General features: G+C 41.3%; 1 protein-coding gene across 9 annotated transcripts in view; it reads left to right on the forward strand.

Moving 5' to 3' along the window:
• Positions 1-23,342, forward strand: part of CACNA1E (calcium voltage-gated channel subunit alpha1 E) — a 388,038-nt gene that overhangs the window by 163,145 nt on the left and 201,551 nt on the right. For all 9 annotated transcript variants that reach the window (XM_049112123.1, XM_049112118.1, XM_049112121.1 and 6 more), the window contains exons 5-7: positions 4,833-4,936; positions 6,014-6,166; positions 6,329-6,510. In XM_049112123.1, coding sequence (XP_048968080.1) covers positions 4,833-4,936; positions 6,014-6,166; positions 6,329-6,510 — 439 coding nt within the window. The remainder of the gene's footprint in view (positions 1-4,832; positions 4,937-6,013; positions 6,167-6,328; positions 6,511-23,342) is intronic.

Raw genomic sequence — 23,342 nt, forward strand, 5'->3', positions numbered from 1 at the left:
AAAGCACCTAACACCCTTTGCTCCTGTTAATCAGACTTTTTGCACAGATGCTAATGAATAACTTGCCTTTCGGATGTATACGGGCAGAAGCAAAGAGGTAATTTTTGGAGCTCAGAGTAGAACTCCTGGGCCTAAGCGTAGGAGGCCCCCGGTTTGTGTCTCTTCTTCAAAAGAGAACTTACACATTTGTTTAGAGCTAGGGCAACAACTGGGAGGGAAGCTATTTACCTGGTCATCCCTTGAATAGAGTTGCCAGATTTAGCAAATAAAAATAAAGGATGCCCAGTTACATTTGAATTGCAGATAAGCAACAGATAATTTTTTGGTGTAATATTTGTATAATGCTTCAGGGAATTTTTAGCCATAGAAGTGTGAAAAGAGACTGTTAGACTTGGATTGATGAGGAGGCTATGAATGAACCCCAAGGTCAAAAGGAATTCTTTGGGTGGGAGAATTCTTGGGGTGATTGACTTGGGGAAAGACCATTTGATTGTGAATGCTCAGACCATGCCTTCCATCTCCTGCCACTGAAGTGATGGTCACCACACCCTCAGGATCATATCAGGCTCTAGGTTCCTCTTACCTGCTCAGAGCTAAGAGCAGAAGCATTAGAGGTAGGGCTGAACCATGACATCCATTAGGAAACAGTTTTTGTACATTTATAGTCCACTGAACCCTGCGTCTGTGCTGGTGGTGGTCACAGGTACCCTCTGCTTTGGGAGTAAGGTAGGAATTAAGTGCCCCTCTGTGTACAGAGCTCCCTACCCAGGCCCTGTGCTCATGGGGACAAAAGAACTGGAAAAAAGCCCCCGTTTCTGAAGAATATACATGAATGCGGCATGGAATGGGGCAGAGCTTAGCTTTGTATTAACTCAGAGTTGGAGTTGTGCATGGTGGCCACACTCTGATTCCATGGCACGTGTGTGTGTGTGTGTGTGCACGCGCGCATGTGTGTGTATAGATAGTATTACAGCAGCCATCACCTCAAGTGCAAGGAGCCTCCGACCTTCTGGTCTGGAGAGCCTTAGTGATTTGTGGTTTGGGGATAAAGCGAACCAAGCTCACTGGCTTGTTGGGAGGCTGAACACTGTGACCTTGGTATTTTTAGCAATACGCTGGACTAAGAACAGTGGAGCTGCGCAGTACTGACAAAGACATTGCAGGGCTCGATGGCAGAGTGGGGGAAAGGCTTGACTTCGATACCAGAAGAGGAGAGACTTTAATGCCTGGTCTTGCCATGTATCAGCAGTTTAATTTTTTCTAAGTCCCGATTTCCTCTCCTAGGAGATGGAAACAGTAGTTATATCAGGATGCGCTTGGGGATTTAATGAAATAACTTCTGTGAAAATGCTAGCAGATAGTAAGCCCTGTCCGTGATCCTGCAGTGTTTCCCATTCTCGGAGCACTTTGTAAGCATCTCTGTTATGACATTCTTCATAGTGAATCATAATTATTTCATTTCTTTGTCTGCTGCATCCGTGGGATTGAGGACCTGGGCCCTTTCCTGCTGTGTACTTGCCTTGAGCCTCCTGCACAGGGCCTGTTACATGGGAGGCTCAGAGTGTTGCTGAGCTATACAGGCTTCAGCACTGAGACTTTGCTAAAGGACAAGGCTTTGCATTTTGTCTTCCTTTTCCCCTCCCTCTCCCTAACTCTCCTACTGAATACTGGGCAGACCCTGTCCTATGAGATCTGCTTGAGAGCAGAAGCCCTACACTATTTTGGAAGAGCCACCTTAGACTCTAAAATGTCTGAGGGCAGATTCCTAGTACGTTCCTGTGAGCTCAAACAGGCATGTGTTTGAGTAGCATCCTGGCTATGCCACCTGCCCTTTTCATTGGTAAATTCTAGGGTTCCTGTGATCTTTCTGTCCGTTTGGTTTCTGCTTCAACACATTTACTATGTTCATCAGTGCAATTCGATCCATCAAGCATTCACTGAACACCTTTTACTTGCCAGACCCTGGGCTAGGTGTGGGGGATGTAGAGATGCAGAAGACAGCAACTCCACAGTGCGTGTTCCGGATCCTGTGGGAAAGACATATGAGAAACCAGAGAAAAACAGAGAATTCTTCTAAGTTGTGGTCAGGGCAGTGATGGCAATGGGCGCAGAGTTTTATGCGGGGTACAAAGCAGGGTTCTTTCCCTCAAATATCTCTCCCTCCCCAAGAATTTCACTGCTCTTGCTTCCAGCAAGTGGATGGGGACTCCCTCAAACATGATTTGAACACTAGGGAGCAGCCAGTGGCCAATGTGCATGAGCTAAAGATCCAATTGACAGCCATTCTGCACGGGATGAAGGAACAGAAAATTCTGGGGATGGGGGAACATGGGGCCCCAAGTGACATGGTTCTGGGTGAAGTTTGGGGTGGCTTGGATAACTCAGAGGACAGGTTGGTGAAAAGAGCATGGATATGTCTTGTGGCTCACTGTGTGAGGCCCCGGCCACAAGTGCCGTATTTTGGCTTCTCTCCTTCAAATTAGCTTCACTTCTGTTCTCTTTCCCACGTGAGAATTCTTATTTCTCTCACATTTGCTTCTCTGCCAGCTCTTATTTCTTCTGATTTCTTTCCTGTTTTCATCTCCATGTTTCATTTCACCATTCGCTTCCCTATCCTCTCCTCCTCCTTCCACTCTACCATTTTTCTTTCTCTCTGCACTTATACCTTCTTGCTTTTTAATTTTGTCCTTTGGCCCTCACATCCATGTTCTGAAATATACCTCCTTCCACTCAGGGTTGGGCAGGAAATATTCCTGAAAGAAATAGTTCTTTCTTATGATATGAAAGAGTATCTCAAGTGTACCTGGGTATCCTAGGAAACAGCTCTGATTTCTGAACAGGGCATATTCTCTCCACCATGTGTGTGTAGCCAGAGGGAGAAACCACCTCCCGTGGGCACTGCGCCTCAGAAGACAGTCCAGTGCTTCTTCCTCTGTTAGCAGATTCAGCCAAACAGTGACTCCCATTTTCCTGGAGTTCTGGTTCTCCACCACTGCACTATCCTTGAGCCTTCCCTTTCTCCTCTTGCCTTTGTTTCTATGTCTGTTTTATTTTTCAGTCCTATTTTCCATGTTTCTCCCTGCTCCCTTTTCAGGTTCTCCCTGCTTATTAGAAATGACATCACTCCCCTTCCTAATTTCTCTCTTTAGTTTGGGCAGAGTGAGTCAAAAGTAGCATCAGAACACTTGCTCTTCTACATCTCTCTTTTTCAGAGACAATATAGAAAGAGGAGAGGTAGAGGAGATCTTAGAACTTGCCGAGGTCTTGAGACCCTTTATGAGAGTCAAATTTCTTTCTGGTTCTTGTTTTGAGGTTGGGTTAACATAGAATTATAGAGTCTTAAAGTTGAGAGAAATCTCTTCTGGTTATTTAGATAACCTTCAACCAGTGTTGGAACACTTTTAACTTCCTAATAGATATTCCTACAGTCTAGGCCTGAGTATGTTTAATGTTAGGAAGTGTACTACCATGTGAAGCAGTCCATTTTGTTCTTGGCCAGCACTGCGTATTTCAAAGTTATTGCTCGTGATCTAATGTTGTGGATCTGTGCAATTTGTACCTTTTGATTCTATATCTGCTTTCTAGAGATATGCCTAGACCGTCCATTCGATTTCAGGTGTTGAAGGAAATGTTTCATCCAAAATAATTAAATGACAGAAACTATTCCCGCTGTCCTTTGACTGTATGGAAAACTCAGTGTTCTGAGTGACTCATTCGCCAGTGGCTCCAGATAGCTGAAATTGTCATGGAGAGGTTTTGAGGGAGGACAAGTACTATTCCACAGAAAGAAGACTAAAATTAGACAAAATTACAAAACCAGTATTATTAATATTTGTGTTGGACGTAATATCTCATTTGCACATTATCACTTCTAGAACACTGTTAATATTCAATACTATGTCATTTCATTTTTAGAACGAGGTCATGGTACTTCGCCCATTTTGTAGATGAGGGTAGTAAGGCTGCTAGTGTGTGTAACTTGCCTCAAATCACTCAGTTCTCAAGTGCTTAAGTCAGGACACAACTCTGCTGTGTCTTTCATTAATACTAAGTGTCATTGACTATCCACAGTACCTGCAGTGTCATGGGATTATATGCAATAAATTGTCTCCTCAAAACAAGGTACTTGGTATACACAATCTAATAGGATTGTTATGGATTCTGTGTGTGTGTGTGTGTGTGTGTGTGTGTGTGTGTGTGTCTGGCTGCGGAAGTGTAAAAATAGAAGTGAAGAAACCAAATCCAAGTTAATACAGTGATTCAGGGCAATTATAAAAGTGCCGTATGAGGACCAGTGAAGCTGTTCCCTAATTATAAGCATGAGTGTGATTGATTTGTTTGGTAAAAACTCTTAAGTGCCAACGTGGAGAAGAACGAGTTACTCCTTTGCTGCAACTGATCCAGAGAAATTCCCTGAAGGAGTAAGAAGACGGGAATCTAAGAAAATTATGAAATATAAAATCCAGGGGTCTTGGTAGATTAGAAAGTGGGAGAGGAGGTTGGTGAAGGGATAGGGAGGAGGAAGGTAGAGGACAAGATTTGGAGGCAGGAATGGGACAGATGCTAGGGGGCTTGTCTTTCACTCATGATTTGGAACTGGGATTCTGGTGTGATGATAAGTTTTCCTTCTTTGCAAAGTAAAACCCAGATGTGGCTAAATTTAATTCCAGTCAGAACCACCGATGATTCACCCAAGCTCAGGTGCGCCCACATGCAGCTGGCATCAGCTCTGTGTGCTTTCCAGGCTGAGCCTTCTTCAACCCAGCTTCTCCCATGGAACAGGGGGACAAAGCCAGGTTGTGGTAACCTTGACCTTCTGTCTCCATCTGCAGCATCCTGGCCACTGCGGGGACTCACTTCAACACACACGTGGACCTGAGGACCCTCCGGGCTGTGCGTGTCCTGAGACCCCTGAAGCTCGTGTCAGGGATTCCTAGTGAGCACTTGCCTTCCTTCTTTCTCCTCTGCTAAGCTTTACTGATAGGTCCCCACTGGATCTGAGGCTGAAGGAATTTGGGATACACAAGAAACCACGTCTCTAGTGGGAATAAAGAGCGGGGACACGGCAATCTGGCAGAACATTTTGCTTTAAAATTTAGCAACTTTTTTCCCCCAGATTTTAAAGATAGTGAAAGATCTTTGTAGAATATTTGCAAAGTAAAAAAAAAATTGTTATAAAATGCAAAGAAAAAAACATTCATTTTCCTATGTTTTTAATTCACTTTTTCCCTGTGCACTTTAATGTAATTGTGATAACTGTGTACATACTTTGGGAACCTGTCATATAAGCATTTGATGTTCCTGACATTAAAAGTTCTCCAAAAATATGATTTAAAAAGTCTGGTATAATAGCCCATCTTATTCAGGATGACTTATTTAGTTATTTAGTCATTTCTATGTTGTTGGACATTAGATATTTTCATTTTTTTCTAAATAGAAATAGTGCAGCAACATACATCCTTTTACTTAAATCTTATTCAAATCTCTGATTATTTTCTTAGGCTAGAATCCTAGAAGTACAATTTCTGGGTCAAGGTATATGGTACTTTATGAATAGTGATTGTGCTAATTATGATCCCACAACAGTGGAGGAGAAACCAGTTTTCAGATAGAGTAGTGAGGGAGGTAATTTTGTCCTTGCTCTCATAGAACTTAGAGCCTAGCAAGGCCAGGCTTGATATCCTTTAGAAAAGAAGTATGTTCTAATAAGTTTATAAGAGATAAGCAGAAAGTGACATGGATGAAACAAATAAAGGAGGAGAAATAGGAAAGATAGATGATCAGAGAATGGTGAGAAAGAACATGAGATTGATTCCAGGGGAAGTAGTGATGGCAGTCTTTGTCTTGATGTATTCTGGTTGTCTGTTTGCAAATTGTCTTCATCATTTCGGGACTGGTGTTTCTTGTCCCTCAAAGACTCATCCTTTTCCTCTTAGAAGAAGGTAAAGGATGTCTGTTGTATCAAATGGTGCTCAGGGAGGCTCCATCTGTCATTCTCTTCCTTTCCTTCCAGGCCTGCAGATCGTGTTGAAGTCTATCATGAAGGCCATGGTGCCTCTTCTGCAAATTGGTCTCCTGCTCTTCTTTGCCATCTTGATGTTTGCTATCATTGGCTTAGAGTTCTACAGTGGGAAGTTGCACCGAGCATGTTTCACGAACAATTCAGGTAGGGTCATTTTTTCTTACCTTCTCCTTCTTCCCTTCCTCTCTCCTCTGGTCATTGGAAACAAAGAAGGACACACCTTTCTTCAGGAAATAGAATTGTTTGTGGCTTCCTGGAACCATTTCCAACTCACACTAAACACCTACCCTCCAAATGTATCTGCAGGTATTCTGGAAGGATTTGACCCCCCTCACCCATGTGGTGTGCAGGGCTGCCCAGCTGGCTACGAATGCCGGGACTGGATTGGCCCCAATGATGGGATCACCCAGTTTGATAACATCCTTTTTGCTGTGCTGACTGTCTTCCAATGCATCACCATGGAAGGATGGACCACCGTGCTGTACAATGTGAGTAGAGATGGCAGGGGACTGGGGCAAGAGGAGGAATCGTACACTGAGGCTTCTGGCATTGTTTGAGCTGCTTATTCTGGGGCCATGGGGAGGGCTAAGCGTAGGGGTGTGTGTGTGTGTGTGTGTGTGTGTGTACAGACTCAACTGGGAAAAGTAGTAGCATGTCATATCCTTCTATCTATCGTCTGGCCTCTTGTGGAGTGGAAGTACACACAGCTTCTTAATAGAGTTAGGAAATTACATCCCATTGGATGGGTGAACAAAGCCAATTAAATGAAATCAACTTAGTAGAGATAGAGTATATTTTATGGTGGGCCCCACATGGTGGTGGGGTTCAGTAAGGGGTACTGAGAGGCATAGATTTCTTGGTTGCCAGCTTCAAAGAGCTTACCATTGGGTTGGAAGATACTACAGTAATTCTCAACCTTGGTGCAGATTAGAATCAGCTAGTAGCTTTAAAAATTTACACCTCCTGGGCTCCACTCCAGACAAATTTAGTAGGACTGGCTAGGGGTAAAGGCCTGCCAGTGATTTTTTTTAAAGCTTCCTGGCTGATTCTAATATGCAGCTACTGTCAAGAACCACTGCATTCCATGCATATAAGAAACATGCTTAATTATAGGACTCATGATGGATGCTTGTTAAAAATTTGGGTTCACAGGCCCTTTCTGAGCAGGTTTTGAATTTGTGTAGCTTCAGATAGTTAGTGGGCTATACTTTTTGCAAGTGCTTCTGGTGATCTGTATGATCAGGCATGTTTGGAAGGTTCTGAGTTGGTACACAAGATAGGGCTGTCTGACTGTCAGGGGATGTTAAGGGATTGCTGCATGGGGACACAAGTTGGACAGGGTGACCCTGGAAGTATCTTCTGCCTCCCAGAGTCTGATTTTAGCAAGTTATGAAAGGCATGAGTAGAGCCCAAGTTCTAAAATGGCAAGGGTCTGGGAGGTATGTGCTTTGATGCAAAGGGACCCTAAGTGGGCAAAACGGTTTGGACAAATTGCCTTTATATAGGGGCTAAGAATGGTCTGTGTTCTCAGATGCATCTAGCCAGCCCACCCTAAAGTAGATACTTTGGAATGATTGTGCCTCTTATCTGTACTCTCACAGGCTGCCTTCACCCTAAAGTGCCCTGTGTTTCCTTTAAACCTGGTTCTATCTGTAGCAAACTTAATGGATGCGGCACAGGGTAGCTTACACAAAGCACTCTTTAGAAGGAACTCTGTATATAAGCTGCACTGGAGGAAAGAAAGTTGAGGAGAAACTCAACCAGATAGTAATGCCCGAAGAGCCAGGATTTGTATAAGGCCTGCACAAGAGCTGTTTAGTAAATGCCCATTACTAACCTGGATCCATTTCCATATGAGTGAGCAAGTCAGCTTTGTGGAAAGAATCACAGGCTATTATGCTGAAGCTCTAAAGGGCAGTGAGGAAGTCCCAAGGACCAACTTGTGCACAGTAAGCCCAAGGCTTACTTGTGACCTGGAAACACCTTGAGGACATTGTGAGATTCTCACCAGTTGTGGGGGGTAGCAGGAGGGAGGGAAGGGAGGCAAGACTGATGAGTGTAGTTGTTCCTTATTTGAGATGTCTTGAAGCCATGTCACTCAGATTAGCCAGGCATCTCTGGAAATTACAGCACTGGCCCCAAAACGGCTGGTGTCATTCATGGGGCTTTGAGAGTGATGTATTTCAATTAAATGTGTAGACTCACCTAAGTGATGTGATAAACGCATTTGAAAGCCTGAAAGGAGAGGTGTTGCGTTTGAACATACAGGCGTGATCTGTTGGTCCTCCTGAGCCAGGGCTCAGATGGTGCTGAGACAAGTAGGAACACAGCTGAAAAATCACCCAGCATGTGCATTAGTTCCTTTGTTCATTCATTCATTCATTCATTCACTCAACAAAGATTAAGTGAGCATCTAGTATATGCCAAGCACTTTGCGAGGAACTAGGGCAATGTGAAGGGGGAAAAAGGTGCCATGATTCTTGCTTTCATGGTGCTCTTTTTAAATTCCCATTTCTCTCCAGTTATCTATTTAACGTAGGTATAGAGGTCACACAGACAGTGATCTTGCCCTCTTCTTGCCTCTAGTTTTGCTCCAACGAGGAAGCAGGGAGGAGAAGAGGTCAAGCTGCTGATCCTCTGAAACCTTTCATTGCATGGGCTCCCAGGGCCACAGACTCAAACTTCCTCTGGCTTCCAGCCTGATTGCTCTCAAACTTCAGTTAACTTCAGTTTACTGCTATCCTTGTGGCTGAATCCAGGGTTGAGGGAATTAGTTGAGCTGTAAGGCTGGTTTCTAAAACATAGCTGGCAGCTCATGAATGAACTTACGTCTACTTTGAGATGATGTCACTTACCAAAACATTGGATCTAGGGGCAGGGAGCCAGGAATCCACAGGTAGAGGTAATAGTTATAGGTGGATAATTACACCTTGATTTGGGAGAAGTTGGATGAAAAAGACACTCATTTTTCAGCCAGTGGAACAAGGATAAAGTCTGGCTCCCTAGGAAGAAAGAGCCAGCAAAGGCTAGGCTTCATTTGAGCGGGGAACTGGGGCATGAAGCATGACCCATGTTACAGAAGCTGGTTGCACATCCTGGAGTTAGGGTTGTCTGCTATTGAAAGAGCAGGTTCAGAGTAGCCGATTCCTCATACTGCTGGGGGTAGGGCTTGCAATATATGGTGGAGTTACATCATATATATATATACACACACACTTTACCCAAATCCAACCATAAAGCTTGGAAAGGAAGAGAGGGTCAGGGAGAAAGGACAATAATTTAAATTGTACAGGCTAATTCATTTATCGTTCCTTTCAATATTCCTTTCAATGAACATTGAAATGAGAGATGCCTAAGAAAGAGGATGGCTGAAAAATGGGATTCTGATAGCCAATTCAACAATTCCTGAGCATTTTTTCTTCCCTTTCTTTTAACTCAAGACTTGATAATGACAAAATTTTACATATGTATTAGAACTGATTGCACATCATGGTATTAACCATGAACAACTAGTAAAACTCAGTATTATCAATACGGATATGCATATATGTATGTTTCTGCATATAGAGAATCTCTCACTTTACCATTGTCACCACCATCACCAATAAGATGCAAATATAACTGTTGGTTTCTCTTCCTACCACTCATTCAGGGAAGGCTCAATTCACCCAGCTGCTGTATGTCCTCACACAGGCCACCAGGGAAAGGGGAGCTCCCATTTTCCAGGCCAGCACCTCTTCTGTTCAGTGGTGGCAACAAATATATACGATATACTGGTGCAGCTGTGCTCAAACCAGTAGGAGAACCTTCAGGTTTACACCGCAGAAACTCTCTCAAGCATGCAGACTTAGTTTTAACCTTTTCATGTTCAATTTAAACTCTTCCCTCCTGTTTGCATCCCTTTTCTGCTATCCAGACTCTCCATGAATGCCTCCTGGGATTTTGCTCCACTCTGGGTTACTTTTAACTTCATTTGCATGTGGCTTTCCACATTAGAATACATTCTTGTAAGGGGCAGGGAGGGTTCTCCTGGTGGGGGCAACCAGCAGTCATGCTTATTCCATTTATTCTCAACCCAAATTCCAATTCTGCTTGGTCAAACTCCAACTGTATTCTTGGCTTCCCTCCCTCTTGTGGTAGAAAGAATGCAAAGCAGTCTACAGTTCTGCTGGCTGCTGCTTCCTGTTTTGACTGTCTCTCTGAAGGTCTCCTCAACTTGCAAATCTTCCCCTATTCTTGCTCGTTTAATTCGTGTTATTTCTCCTAACCTGGATAGATGTTCCTTCTTCAGTACAAATACGTTTTGCCTGTGATCAGTGTGGTTCACTCTATAAATGTTACTGTGGCTCTCATGTTAACTTCCAGTTGGGGTCACCAGGACTGCATGTGGTTCTGAGAATTGGTTCTGTGCTGCTTTGGGTCTATCTTATTTCCCTGTTTTTATTCTGGTATTGTGTTATCTGCTGTTTATGTTATCAGGATGCACATGCAGATTGCAGATGTGCCCAGTCTCTGTCTGCTGTCACTCAAACCTCTGCTCTTAAAGCCCATCATTTTTTCATCAGTATTTCTAAGGCTTGAACCATTTCTCTTCTCACTTGGTATTGATAAACTCATGCAGGTGTGCAAATTTTTCAGAGGCGTGCCCTTTCTCCTGGTATACCAGCTTTGCTGCTGTGGAGGAAGAGATTTTTACAGACTTTACTGGTTTTTTGTATGAGGCAACTTGTAGTCTGGTTGTTTTTTGAGTCTTCCTCACTTTTCAATTCTTTGGTCTGTAACAGTGCCTATGGCTCTGTCTTAAGTTGCCTTCTCTCAGAGGCATATAGTCAATATTTGTTAAATAGCTGACAGTTATTCACTTTTTGCTTTAAGATTTTGCTCAAGTGTGTCATGCCCAGTGTTAAAAAAGAAAATTCAACTGAGTAAATTTGAAGATCAAGTTGGCTTTTTCAATGATTCATGAGTTGGGTAGTATCCCATCTAGCAAATAAAAAGGAGCTCCTAAGAGCTGTATAAAATGGAAGGCTTTTATAGGCAGATAGGAGTGTAAAAGGGAAGTTTCTAATAAAGAGTGGATTGTTGCAGGCAAGGTCACCTTCCTTTTCGTAAGGGCAGAGCTCTTTGAGGCAAATTAGCTCACTCGTTCTGATCAGATAATTCCAGATGTGCTGGTTAAAGGTCGTATTCCTGGGAGAGGCTGAAACTACAATTAGATTTTAAGTCTTGTTTCCTGATGTGGAGCTCAGCACAAGTGACTCTATTTGACACCTGTTGTTTCTTTCTTCTTCTTTATTTTTTTAAATATTTTATTTATTTATTCATGAGAGACACAGAGAGAGAGAGGTAGAGGGAGAAGCAGGCTCCCTGCGGGGAACCCAGTGTGGGACTCAGTCCCAGGGCCCTGGGATCATGACCTGAGCTGAAGGCAGACACTCAACCACTGAGCCACCCAGGTGTCATCTCCTCCTCCTTCTCCTTCTCCTCCTCCTGTAATCTCCACTTTTGGTTCAGAATCTCAGCTTCACTGAAAGATCTGATCAAAAAAATTTTTTTAAGATTTATTTATTTATTTATTTATTTATTCATTCATTCATTCATGAAAGACTCACACACACACACACACACACACACAGAGGCAGAGGGAGAAGCAGGCTCCATGCGGGGAGCCCGATGCAGGACTCAATCCTGGGTCTCCAGGATCATGCCCTGGGCTGAAGGCGGCACTAAACTGCTGAGTCACTGGGCTGCCCAGATGTGAGCAAAATTTAAGGCATTAAGTGCCTTTCACAGCTACTTCTCTGAAGTTCTTACAGGTTTTACTGATCCTCTATGCTATGCTTACAGGTTGTGATAAGGTGTTTTTTGTTTGTTTGTTCATTTGTTTCTGAATCTCTGTGCTATTTACAGGTCAAAACTTCAAGCGCACAATTTTTTAGTCATTCATTTTCTTCATTTCTTTTCTGGCATTCCAGTCCTAGAGAGATTATTTGCTTGGTGATTAGTGGCTAGGAACATGCATTTAAAGCTCTTGAGAGAATATAGTGTGCCAGGGAGACTACTAAGATCATTATTATAAGTAGGATAATTCCCAATGTCTAGAATATACTTCAGAGCCATTGTCCTCAAGACCCAAACCAATCAATATCCAATACAATCCAAGACCCTGTTGAAGAAGTCCTTTTCTTAAGCCAATGCAGTGACATTATGTAGCTTAATTTCAACTTTCCTAGAAGTGTTAATTCAGGTATAGTTGGTATAACAAGCAACAGCACAGACACCTTCTTGTTCAGCTAAGATAGTAGAGGGGTGTCCTATTATTGAGAAGAGCTTTGGCCAGAGAGTCTAAGGACCTTTGTTGGGCAGCTGTTGCTTTACCAGCAGATTCTGCAATACTCTCGAGAGTTAAGGAGAGTTTCTTTCTTTTTTTTTTTTTTTTTTAAATTTTTTTGTTTTATTTATTTATGATAGGCACACAGTGAGAGAGAGAGAGAGAGAGGCAGAGACATAGGCAGAGGGAGAAGCAGGCTCCATGCACCGGGAGCCCGACGTGGGATTCGATCCCGGGTCTCCAGGATCGCGCCCTGGGCCAAAGGCAGGCGCCAAACCGCTGCGCCACCCAGGGATCCCTTAAGGAGAGTTTCTTGATCAGAGCCTAATTTGTATTCACTCCTAAACAGGGAAGCAGAAACCTGACAAAGGAAGCAAATCCTGATTCATGAAATACTGCCTGGTAGGTCTTTTCTAACTCAGTGTTGTATATTCAGGGGAATTAACCAATGAAGCAGCACAAACTATCTGTGAAAATGTAGGAGTGCAGTTAGATAGCATAAGAGACGTTGCTCAGTTGTATGCCAGCCATCTAGGCATTCATAGACCCAAGAACTACCACAGACAAAGATAAATTCTGTTAGGGCACAAACCACTCCCACTAAGGAGGTACGGTTAATGGACAGATCAGAGTTTTTTATGACAAATATAGCAGTCTGAAATGTCTTAGCAATAGTCTAGGAGATAACAGATATGGTACTATCTTTCCAGGCCAATGCCAGAACAAAGAAAAGAAAGAAGAATTTTATGTTTAGTTAAAGTCCTTGATCCAGGATCTTGGGTGGAAGTAGTCTACTTAAGTATCAGCTACTTTTCTTCCTCATTAATTTGATTTTGAAGTCTCCAGCTGGTGTACAGGACATATGTCAGGTGGGGCCTTCTTAAGCTCTGAGATATATATACACAAGGTCCAAATCCCTCAAAGACAATTAATAGGACTATAATCTAATACCTACAAAGGTGCAAACATAATTTTTTTTCTCTACAATAACCCCCATTTTTTTAACCAAAGATAATTATAGTAATGCTCATATGTTTGCATTAAACATGGCCTGATTATTTACATAAATGCAGCAAAAATAGTGATTGACTGTATAAGCTCTTTTTAAAGACTGCTTTGCTGGAACTTTTAATAGAGAATCTCAGATTGAGCTCTTAAAATTCTCTGAGGCCAAGAAGCTAAGGCAAGGGCCTGCCATAGATTTTGCCTGTAACACCTATAGTTTGGCTGAATTCCTCGAGAATTCCTTCTCGAGGTCCCTCAAAATATCTTGATGTTTCTGGGTCTACCAGGCAGTGACCTTCCTTCCATACCTCATAAAACTGCCAGCAAGGTATCAGTATGATCTTTCTAAGTAGCTACTTAAGCTATTTGGTCATATCTGAGTCTATGCACATCTCTTTCAAATATGATATTATAGTCAAAGCCTTGGTGATTTTGCTAATGTTTCCATTGTATTCTATTACAAGGAGAATGGATTTTTGTTGTGCTTATGCACATAACTAATTATATTGCTGTGGAAAGAATGCTAAAAAGTTTCCAATTTCTGGAGGAATTGGGTAGGGAGTAAAAGTAAATGTTTCATCTTTATTTGCAAAGATATACTTTACCAAACTGCTATAAGTCATAGATAGGTTAAGAAAGAGTTTTTTTATATCTAGAAAAACAAAGTATTAAAGAACCAGCAATGTTTCAAATAAAAATCATAAGGAATTATAATTATCCCCCTTAGCTTATTCAGTCCCATGTAGTTAATACTTGTTCTGCCTGAATCCAGTTTTTTCATTAGTCCTGGAAATTCTTACTCAGCTCAGTTTTATTATCCTAAGGTTATCAGAACATGCCTGCCAAAATCCTTCCTATGAATCTTCTTGAAGATGAAACACTTTCTGGAACATTTTTGCGAAAGCATCTGAGTAAAAACAATAACTGCCTGTAAATGACAAAAGACTTAAACAGTATTCATTGTTAAGGATCTGATAAGAGTTTGTCATAATGGAATTGACAAAGAAATTTGGTTATTTCTGTGCCACACAGCATTTTAAAATTATGACTGATAACATAATAAATTAGGACATACCAGATTTCTAGGAATTTCATACAATTTCTAGAACATTAATAAGATTTCCCTATGCAAATACAACAAAAAGACTTAGTATTCTTATTTGACAATGCCTCCCATGTTATTTAACATATCAAATAAACCTAATTAGTTGAATATATCACTTTTTATAAGGAAAGAAATCAATCTATTGAGATGTTCCAGGGACTCTCTGAAAAATCCCAAAGATAGTTCTAAGGCAAAAAGACTTTATTTCGGATTTAACTTCAGGAAATTTGTCAAAAATATCAGAAGTTTAAAACACTTAGTCAAGTTGGGTTATAAGTCAATGGAAAATAATACCTAGTTACATATTTAACCACAGTGACAATTAGAGACTTTGTAGGCAAATACAGGAAGTTAAGTAGTTAAAAAAAAAAAACAACTTTTTAAATAGAGAAGACTCAGTTTTCTTTAAGTAATCAATGACCTGACATGTTATAAAGATAACATGAAGGACAGCAATTTATTTTGGTAAGACACAAAATCTTTACTGTTCATCCATATTACTTAAAAAGTAAAGAAAAACTTTTCACAGTGTCTTATCAAGAGCAGACCAATAGTCCAATAAAAATTTGTTCTTTTAACAGAGAGAAAACCAAATTCTAATTTCGCACCAGCTTACTTTTGATATTAAAACACATTCACTTAATTAAATTCATTCCAATCTTAGCAAGTCCTGACCATGCATAAAATTCCTTTCCAAAGATTCTTATTCTACAAACCTTAGTGGCTTTAATTACATATGTTAGAATTTTTAACCCTTAAAAATCTTACCTTTTAGTAAGAATAAAGAAGTAAACAATTATGAGCTGTCTCTTACACTAGCATTCCATGGATTGGCAGACTTTTTATAACTTCTAGAAACACATGCTTTCTAATAGTAAAATTTTCAGCATAGCACAAAACTAATAGGCCCACATATCTTTAGTTCCTCTACAAAAGCAAGCCAAAAGTGGATAAACTTATATTCAGTAATTAATGTTTCATATAATGACTATCTATAATTTAATTTAACTTGGCAAAACCTTATGGTTTCAGGTTACCCAAAAGATTTGGGGAAACTATTAAAAAGATCTTAAAAAAAAGATCTTAAGACTTTTATCCCACTTACATCTATTTAATTATTAATAATCATATTTAGAGCAGTAACAAAAATTTCATCATAAAAGCTATTTTTTTCTTGTTGACAAGTTTTTTTTTAAGTAGCTCTTTTTTTTTTTAAGATTTTATTTATTTATTCCTGAAAGAGAGAGAGAGGCAGAGACACAGGTAGAGGGAGAAGCAGGCCCCACGTATGGAGCCCAACGTGGGACTCAATCCCGGGTCTCCAGGATTACGCCCTGGGCTGAAAGCGCCAAACCACTGAGCCATACGGGCTGCTCCTTGTTGACAAATTTTGTAACAGAGATGATGTGAATTTGTTTGACTAGTAAACCTAGGTAGGATAAAAGTTGTATGTCGGCATTATTTTTAATTTTGATAACTTTAAAGACATGTCTATTTTAATTAAGCTAATAAAGTTAAGCTAGATGTTAATTACTAAAGATTATCTGAGATCATGGGAACCTGAAAAGCATTTGGATTAGTTTTCATTATAATTCTAAGAATTTTGTGAATAGGTGATTCATATAAGCAATTAATTATCTCTAGGCCAATTAAATAGAGCTCTCTTACAAATTGATTTTGGTAATACTATCCAGGGAAAGAGAATTATCATACATGTACAACATGTATATGTAGATACACATAAATAGTTGCAGAAAAACCTTATGCCTTCCATTTACAAATTTTAGCCATGAATCAAGTACCTATAAAAGAGGTTGGATCCAAAATACCTTTCTGGCAGATGGAATAATTTAAAATTACCTGCTCAGATGACTAATGCTTTTTATTAATATTTTGGAGAAGACACTTAAGGTTTTTATTTGCCTAAGTCTTAAAATAACCTCTCCCCTTTCAGTTCTGAATTACCTCCCTGAAGTTTGCATTTCAAAGGGATGGCCTACATAAGAGTTCTTGAAGAAGACCAGGTAGGAAGGACACTTGCACCTCAAAGGTTAGGGAAAGAACACAAGTTCCTCCAAGAGGAACTTTTGTTTCCTATGGCCAGAATTTTATAATACCTACAAGCCTTTTGAGGTGAATAGATGAAATTAGTTGCTTATGACAGGACTGACACACCTACTCACTGATGTTGGAATATTTTTCTTTCCCTCTGAATATATTAGTTTAGGGAAGAGGGCCTAAGAATATTGCTCTTAGTCTCTGAGGAGCATCTTCTGATTTGGCCAAATTTCTGATCATAGAATTATTAATGCCTTTCAAATATCTTAGCAGGTTTCAGTAAACGGTAAACACTTCTGGCAGTATTAAACAACTTCATGGACCCAAGAGGTGTCCTCAAAGAGGGTGCAAAAGATGCAGTCTTCACAATATCTACAGCTACTCCCAAAGATAGTCAAAAGAAAGGACTGATAACCTGCTTGTCCCAGGCAGGCAGAAAGCCAAGCTAAACTCTTAGGATGTAAAACAAGACAAGAAGGCAGTCATCCTTAGAAGAGAAAGGATCAATAACCAATAAGTCTGGATTTGGAAAGGAAGAGACAAAGTGAAATTTTATCCTCCTTTTTCAGCTGGGCCCTACAGACAGAGATCTAAGAAAGCTGACTCTGGTAAGAGTTTTTATGCTTAGCTGGCTTCTGCCAGCTTTCCTAAGATCCCCTCTGTCGGCTCCAATACCTAGCAGAATTTGGCAAGGTTTTTTATTAATTTTAATTTAGGTTCTCTTAGCTGTTTAAGAAAATATCAAAGCAGCTTACCAGAAAATTCCTTTACCAGAAAAACCTTGGAAAGGACCCTATGGGGGCTCTCCTTCAAGAGTACATGAAGGCTATCTATGAGACCACTAACTCAGCAGACTTTTGTTTATGGTCTTATAGCCTCTTCAGAATGGAAAGGCAATTCAGATGGAGGATTATTAGACTGTACTCAGGTAAAAGGAGGCTAGAGGGGAGCAAGTCTTATTTTAAGTACCTCCTGTGTCTTTAATTTTTCATTAGCCTTTGCAACAAATTTTTTAATGAAGCAATTTTAGAATCTTGAATCCTTTGGAGTCTTTTGTATAGCAATTAAAATAGGTCCACAGTCTGTTTAATTCAGGAACCCTGACTTTCAAGTGCACTTCTTAAATGAACAGTCTTGTCTAATTAGAATGTTCCCCCTAATGGCCATTGTAATTCTAGGTGGTCTTTAGTAAGGTTTTGCCATTTTCGTAGCTATTTATATTTTGGGATATAATAGTTTTTAGATATAAAATGAGCAAGTGTTCTGGAAAGTGCCACATTTAACTCTTCAGAATTTAAGGATACCATTTTTAGTATTTATTTTGTTTATTTTTAAGCTAAGCCTTTGGGCTCTTGTAGTCAAACTAATACCTAAAAGGATGTATTACTGGGTTGGGGATTGTGTTGTGTTTCACTGTGTACCTTGTTGCACAGAAATTGTTTTGAGGTTGGCAGGTTACCTTGTGTCTTTCTATCCTGTCCCTAGGATGAGCCTATCCTAATAGGAGTTTTGGGGTTATGTGCTAGGACCCCCAATAGCTTTTAAATGCTTGACCTATCACCACCAATTCATCAGCTGCTTCTGAGATTCCCATTATCAATAGACTTAGTCTACACAAGATAAGACAAACAAATATGTGTATCTTAAGATACTGGGGGTAATGAAAAGATGTTACTGCATCATGGCCATGAGAAGGTTCTGTGCACACTATCATCAGTTCCTACCGTGAAAGGATTGGGGAAAGAACTGAACTAGAAGGCCTCAACACATGAGGACTGCAGACTTGGGAGCTCCATGTAAATGGAGAGCTGTGAACTGCCACTATCTATTCCATGCAGATTGTGGCATAAAATCAAGGGCTGGGAGTTTCCACCAATTAATGAGAATTGCAGTCTGAACCATCAGTTTCCAAACCATTAGCCAGCCTTATTAAAAAGAAGAGAGAGAAGACTCAAATTAATAAAATCATGAATGAGAAAGGAGAGATCAACATGGAAATGTTTTGAAAGCTAATTAGATCTAGAGCTTGATGGGAAGCTATTGGAGCTCAGAACCAAGGGGCCCTTACCCACAGCCCTCAGAAAGGGTGAGAAAGAGAACAAAAGGGTCTGCAGGCACCATGCCTGTGTTTCTTGTTGTCCCCGAGGTGCTCAGAAGTTCATTTTGGATCCTATCACTGCCACCAAATCTGTTAAAGAACAGAATTCAGCTGAGTAAATTTGAAGATCAAATTGGCTTTATTCAGTGATTCATGAATCAAGCCGTAGCCTATCTAGTAAATAGAAAGAAGCCCCAAGTTGCCATAGGAAATAAAAGGCTTTTTATAGGCATACGGGAGCAGAAAAAAGAAGTTTCTAACAAAGAATGGACTGTTGCAAGCAAGGTCACCTTCCTTTTGGGAAGGACAGGGCTCTTTCAGGCAGATAACCTTGCTAGTGCTGATCAGGTAATTCCAGATGTGCTGCTTAAAGGTTACATTCCTGGGAGAGGCTGAAACTACAACTAGAATAGATGTCAAACTTTGTTTGCTGCTGTGGAGATTAGCACAGGTGACTCCATTTGGAGAATGTTGTTTCTTTTTCTTCCTTTCTTTCCTTTTTTTTCCTTCTAAAACTTTCCTTTTAAACACCAAGCACATTGAAAGAATATCATCATATCCAAGGGTTGATGAAAAACTGTCATTCACCAAATTCCTAAAGTTTCTCTGATTTTATGGGATCTACAGAGAACATTTTTGGTTCTAGGGTCCATGAAACTAGGAAATGTACCTACTCATCTTTGCTTCAGTCTTCCCCACCACCTCCTGTACATGCCCCGGGAGCAGAACGTACTCAAAACTCATTTGACAAAGAGTGGGCAGGAGTCTGCCATCATCTAGTGGTGCTAGAGTGAAAAGGTTCACCAGCTGACCTCCGATCATGTATATAGTTGATACAAGTTGTAGATGCCTTTATCCAGGATCAGTTATGCTTTGCAATATGTTGTTTGTAGAGCCCTCCCCCCCCCCTGCCATATCACTGTCTGCATTGTCCTGTTCCTATGTCCTTGCAGGGATCTGAGACCTTGTAATACAGATGACACTTGGAATCTGATACTAGTCTGTTCACCTGTGATTTGTCTTATCCACAGAGAGGTTGATAAATGGATGCTAGAAGTTAGTCTGTCTCCTTTTCTGTTAAGACTAGAGCCAGGATATGTGTGCTTATAAGGAACTATATAATTCTTTATTCCTTTTTCCCCCTAATTCTACCCAAGCACTTTGGCAGGGCATATTCCTTGCCAGGCTCTTCAGGGAGAGGAAAGAGCAGAGGAAGTAGAAAGTTATTTCCTGAATTCAAAGCAGTCCTTCTAAATATCCACCTTTTCTCTACTTGCATTTTCTCTATTTACATTCATGGATTCATTCATTAACTCATTATTTATTCCCTGCTCTTGTGGAGGGACTTCCCCATTACATTCTATGGGGAAATACATGCAGAATACATAGCTAGAACATGTGGGGTATCTGCTAGTGATAGGTGCTATGGAGAAAAATAAAGTGGGGAAGGAGGAAGTTGGTTGCAATTTTAAGTTGAAATGTCAAGAAGGGCCATGTTGAGAAGATGGCATTTGAGCAAAGATTTGTCACAAGTGAGGGAGTGAACTGGGGGCAGAGTGTTCCAGGTAGATGGGATAGCCACTACAGATGCTGAGATGGGTGGGTTCTGTGTATATTTAAAGAACAGCAAAGAGGCCAGTGGTTTGGAGTGTAGTGAGTAAGGAATAAAGTAGGAGATTATCAGGTCAGGAGGAGACACAATAGCCAGCCAGATAGTTTGGAACATTATAGGCCTTGTAAATACTTTGGTTGGTACTCCAAGTGATATGGAAGCTATAGGAGGATTTGGGGGAGAAGAAGGACATGTCTTGAGTTATGTTTTTAAAAGGATCATTCCAGCTGCTTTGCCAAGAACAGACCATAAAGGAGCAAGGCCCAAAGCAGAGACACAAAAGGTGACAGTGATCTAAGACAAGGATGAGGGAGGCTTGGGATAGGGAGGTAGCAGTGGAGGAGGTAAAAGTGGTTAGATTAACCCCATGGTATTCTCTAGTGGACTGGATGTATGAGGAAAGACGATAAGAAAAGTAGAGTTGACATTAATTTGGGGAAGACTATAGGTGAAGTAGGTTGGGAGGAAAGTTAAGAATTGAGTTTGCACATGAACTGAGACTTTATGATGCTTATGTGACATGGTGGTATAAGAGGGATAGATGAGGTCAGGGCTGGAGATGGAAAGTTGGGAGTTTTCAGTGTATAAATGATATTTAAGTCACAACAGATAAATCTCTCTAACTATAGGTTATAGAGCAGAGGTTCCAGAACTGAGTTCCAATGTTAAGATGCTGATGAGTTGAGGAGGTAGCAGCAAAAAGAGTAAGTAGCAACAGTCAGGAGGAAAGATGGAAATCAGGGGGTATGGTGCCCTGGAGGCCACATTGAGGGATTGCTTCAAGCAAGAGGAAAGGAAGGGGGCCAGCTGAGTCAAATACTGCTCAGAGATTAAGATGAGGGCTGAGGAAGTTTGAGTGAAGTGAAAACTGTGAAAGCATGATTGGAGAAGGCTGAGGAGAAGATTGGACACTGTGAGTCTAGACCATTGTGGGTTTTGTTTGAGAGGGAAGCAGAGGGTAGGGTGGGTGGAAGAAAGCCCATTTCTTTGCTGATGAGAATGATCTAGCCAAGATAAAAATCATTGCTGATGTAGAAGAGGGAAGACTCTTGGTGGAATGTCCTACCACAGCTGAGAGAATGGGCTCAGAGCACAGGTGGCGAGGGTTCTGCGTGGCTCATGCTCTGATGGTTCATTCACAGTCCTAGAAGGGAAGACTCAGGGGCTGCCATCTGGGTAGATGAGGTGATGGAAGCTTATGGAAATTCTTCTGTTGCTTCTGTTTTCTTAATGAAATAAGAAGTCAGGTCATCAGCAGAGGGTAGGAGGAGGAAAGGGTTGGAGGAGAAGGTATAACAAAGTCTTCTGGGAGAGTCGAGAGTGAATGGAGTGGGGCTCTGATTATGGACAGCATCCAAGACCCACTTGGGGTTAGTGGTGATGAGGTTAAGTGAGACCAGTGAACGTGTAGGTTTTCCTCTGGTCACTGAGGTTCAGGCAAGAAGTAGGTAGACCATTGACTTCTACCTGGATAGTTTTGCCAGGTGAGTGACATAAAACAAGAAGGTCAAGAGAGTGATTTTAGCATGGTAGTGGAATTTGAGCTAAGCAGGGAGGTTAGGGGTGGTGGAAAGCCTGAAAGGGGAGTAGAATAATGGATTACAGAATAATGGAATATACATAATATATATATTCAAATGTGATTTGAAATGTTCCTCTTCAATCTGCTGGACATATTCAGTCTGTGGAATAAGTTTCAAAACCTGTCTCATTGCACAGAGGAAGTAGGAAGTGAGTTTTGAAACCAAATGTTCTGATTTCTAATTTGGTGCTCTACCCCCAGTAGAGAGAGAAGGAGTGCATGCGTGTCTATGTGAGTGAGGTGTGTGTGTGCCCGTGTGCTGGGTAAGCTGCAACTAGAAGTTTAGGCACACTTCCTGAGCCCTCTGACTTGATTCCTAGGACCTGCTTCAGCCCGATTCAAAACATTGACTTAGGGGGACTTTTGGGGACCCCATACCACAGGGCCTCCAACCTTCCTCACTAGCACTTTGCTCTGAAATCTAGTTTTCTTCCTCAGAGTGTGTCTCACTCTTTTTTGAAACATCATGTTTGCTGCTCCTGCTGGTGCCTTTGGCAGCCTATTCTCCATGCTGATTGCTTGTCCTCTCTCTAAACCTTGCAATGCCTTCCTCTTGTACCCTGCCTGCTGCGCTGGAGCCTGAGGTCTACAAGTGCTTCACTCCCTGGCCCCCTCCATGGAAAGAAGCTGTGATTTTCTCTTTTTCCCTCATAGCCACATATTCTCATCCATAGCTGCCTGCATCCTGAAATTATCCCTATTCTCTCATATCCATCTTTCTTTCTTAATAATTTCTCGATCCAGAGATGCCAGTGTTTGGGGTTTATTCCAAATACGCCAAGTTTGCCTCCTGATCGGGTGCCTGAATTTCACACCATGCACCCGGCTAGCTTCCAGATCTTTTGTTTGTATAAAGCCATTAGGCTGGCTCATGGTTTCTTTCCTTTCTTTTAGCCTGCTCCTAATATACAGCTTAATTTCTGATCCAAGGCCAGAGGCTTCAAGTGCCTGATGTGTGATGCAGCCTTAGGCTATGATCTCTCCCTTCCGAGGCCACGTGAAGCTTTAGGACTAAGGGGCAGAAATTAACGCAGGGCGGTGCATTAGTGGCTCAGTGGCTGTTTCAGAGGCTTTCCACTGGATCATTCCAGAGCCCAAATCTTTATGAAATCTTAGCCAAACAAGGATGGTGCAGGGCCAGTCTCTGGTACACTGGACTAGCCAAGAGGTTTCTTATTTTTTTCCTTATCATTCACTGGAAAAGTATTTATTGAACACTTTCCTTTGTTATCCCTCAGAGTGTGGTATATCTTAGAATGACCTGGGAGCAGTTATTATAACTGCAGACTCTGGAGGCTCCCTCCACCTCAGATCTGTTGAACCAGCAGCTCCAGAGGTAGGAAGAAGGAATCTGTATTTCGAACAAGTTCTCTCATGCTTGTGAGGCCACACTGAAGTCTGAGAAGCACTGTTCCATATGAGTGTAATTGCTAGGCAGGGGAGGGTAGAATGGGGTGCAAAGTAGGAGATTCTGAATGAGAAGCCTTCCACCTATCTCCCTCACTTGATGGATTTCCATGAGTTCATGC

Source organism: Canis lupus, chromosome 7 (genome assembly GCF_003254725.2).
Source record: "Canis lupus dingo isolate Sandy chromosome 7, ASM325472v2, whole genome shotgun sequence".
NCBI classification, from domain to species: Eukaryota; Metazoa; Chordata; class Mammalia; order Carnivora; family Canidae; genus Canis; species Canis lupus.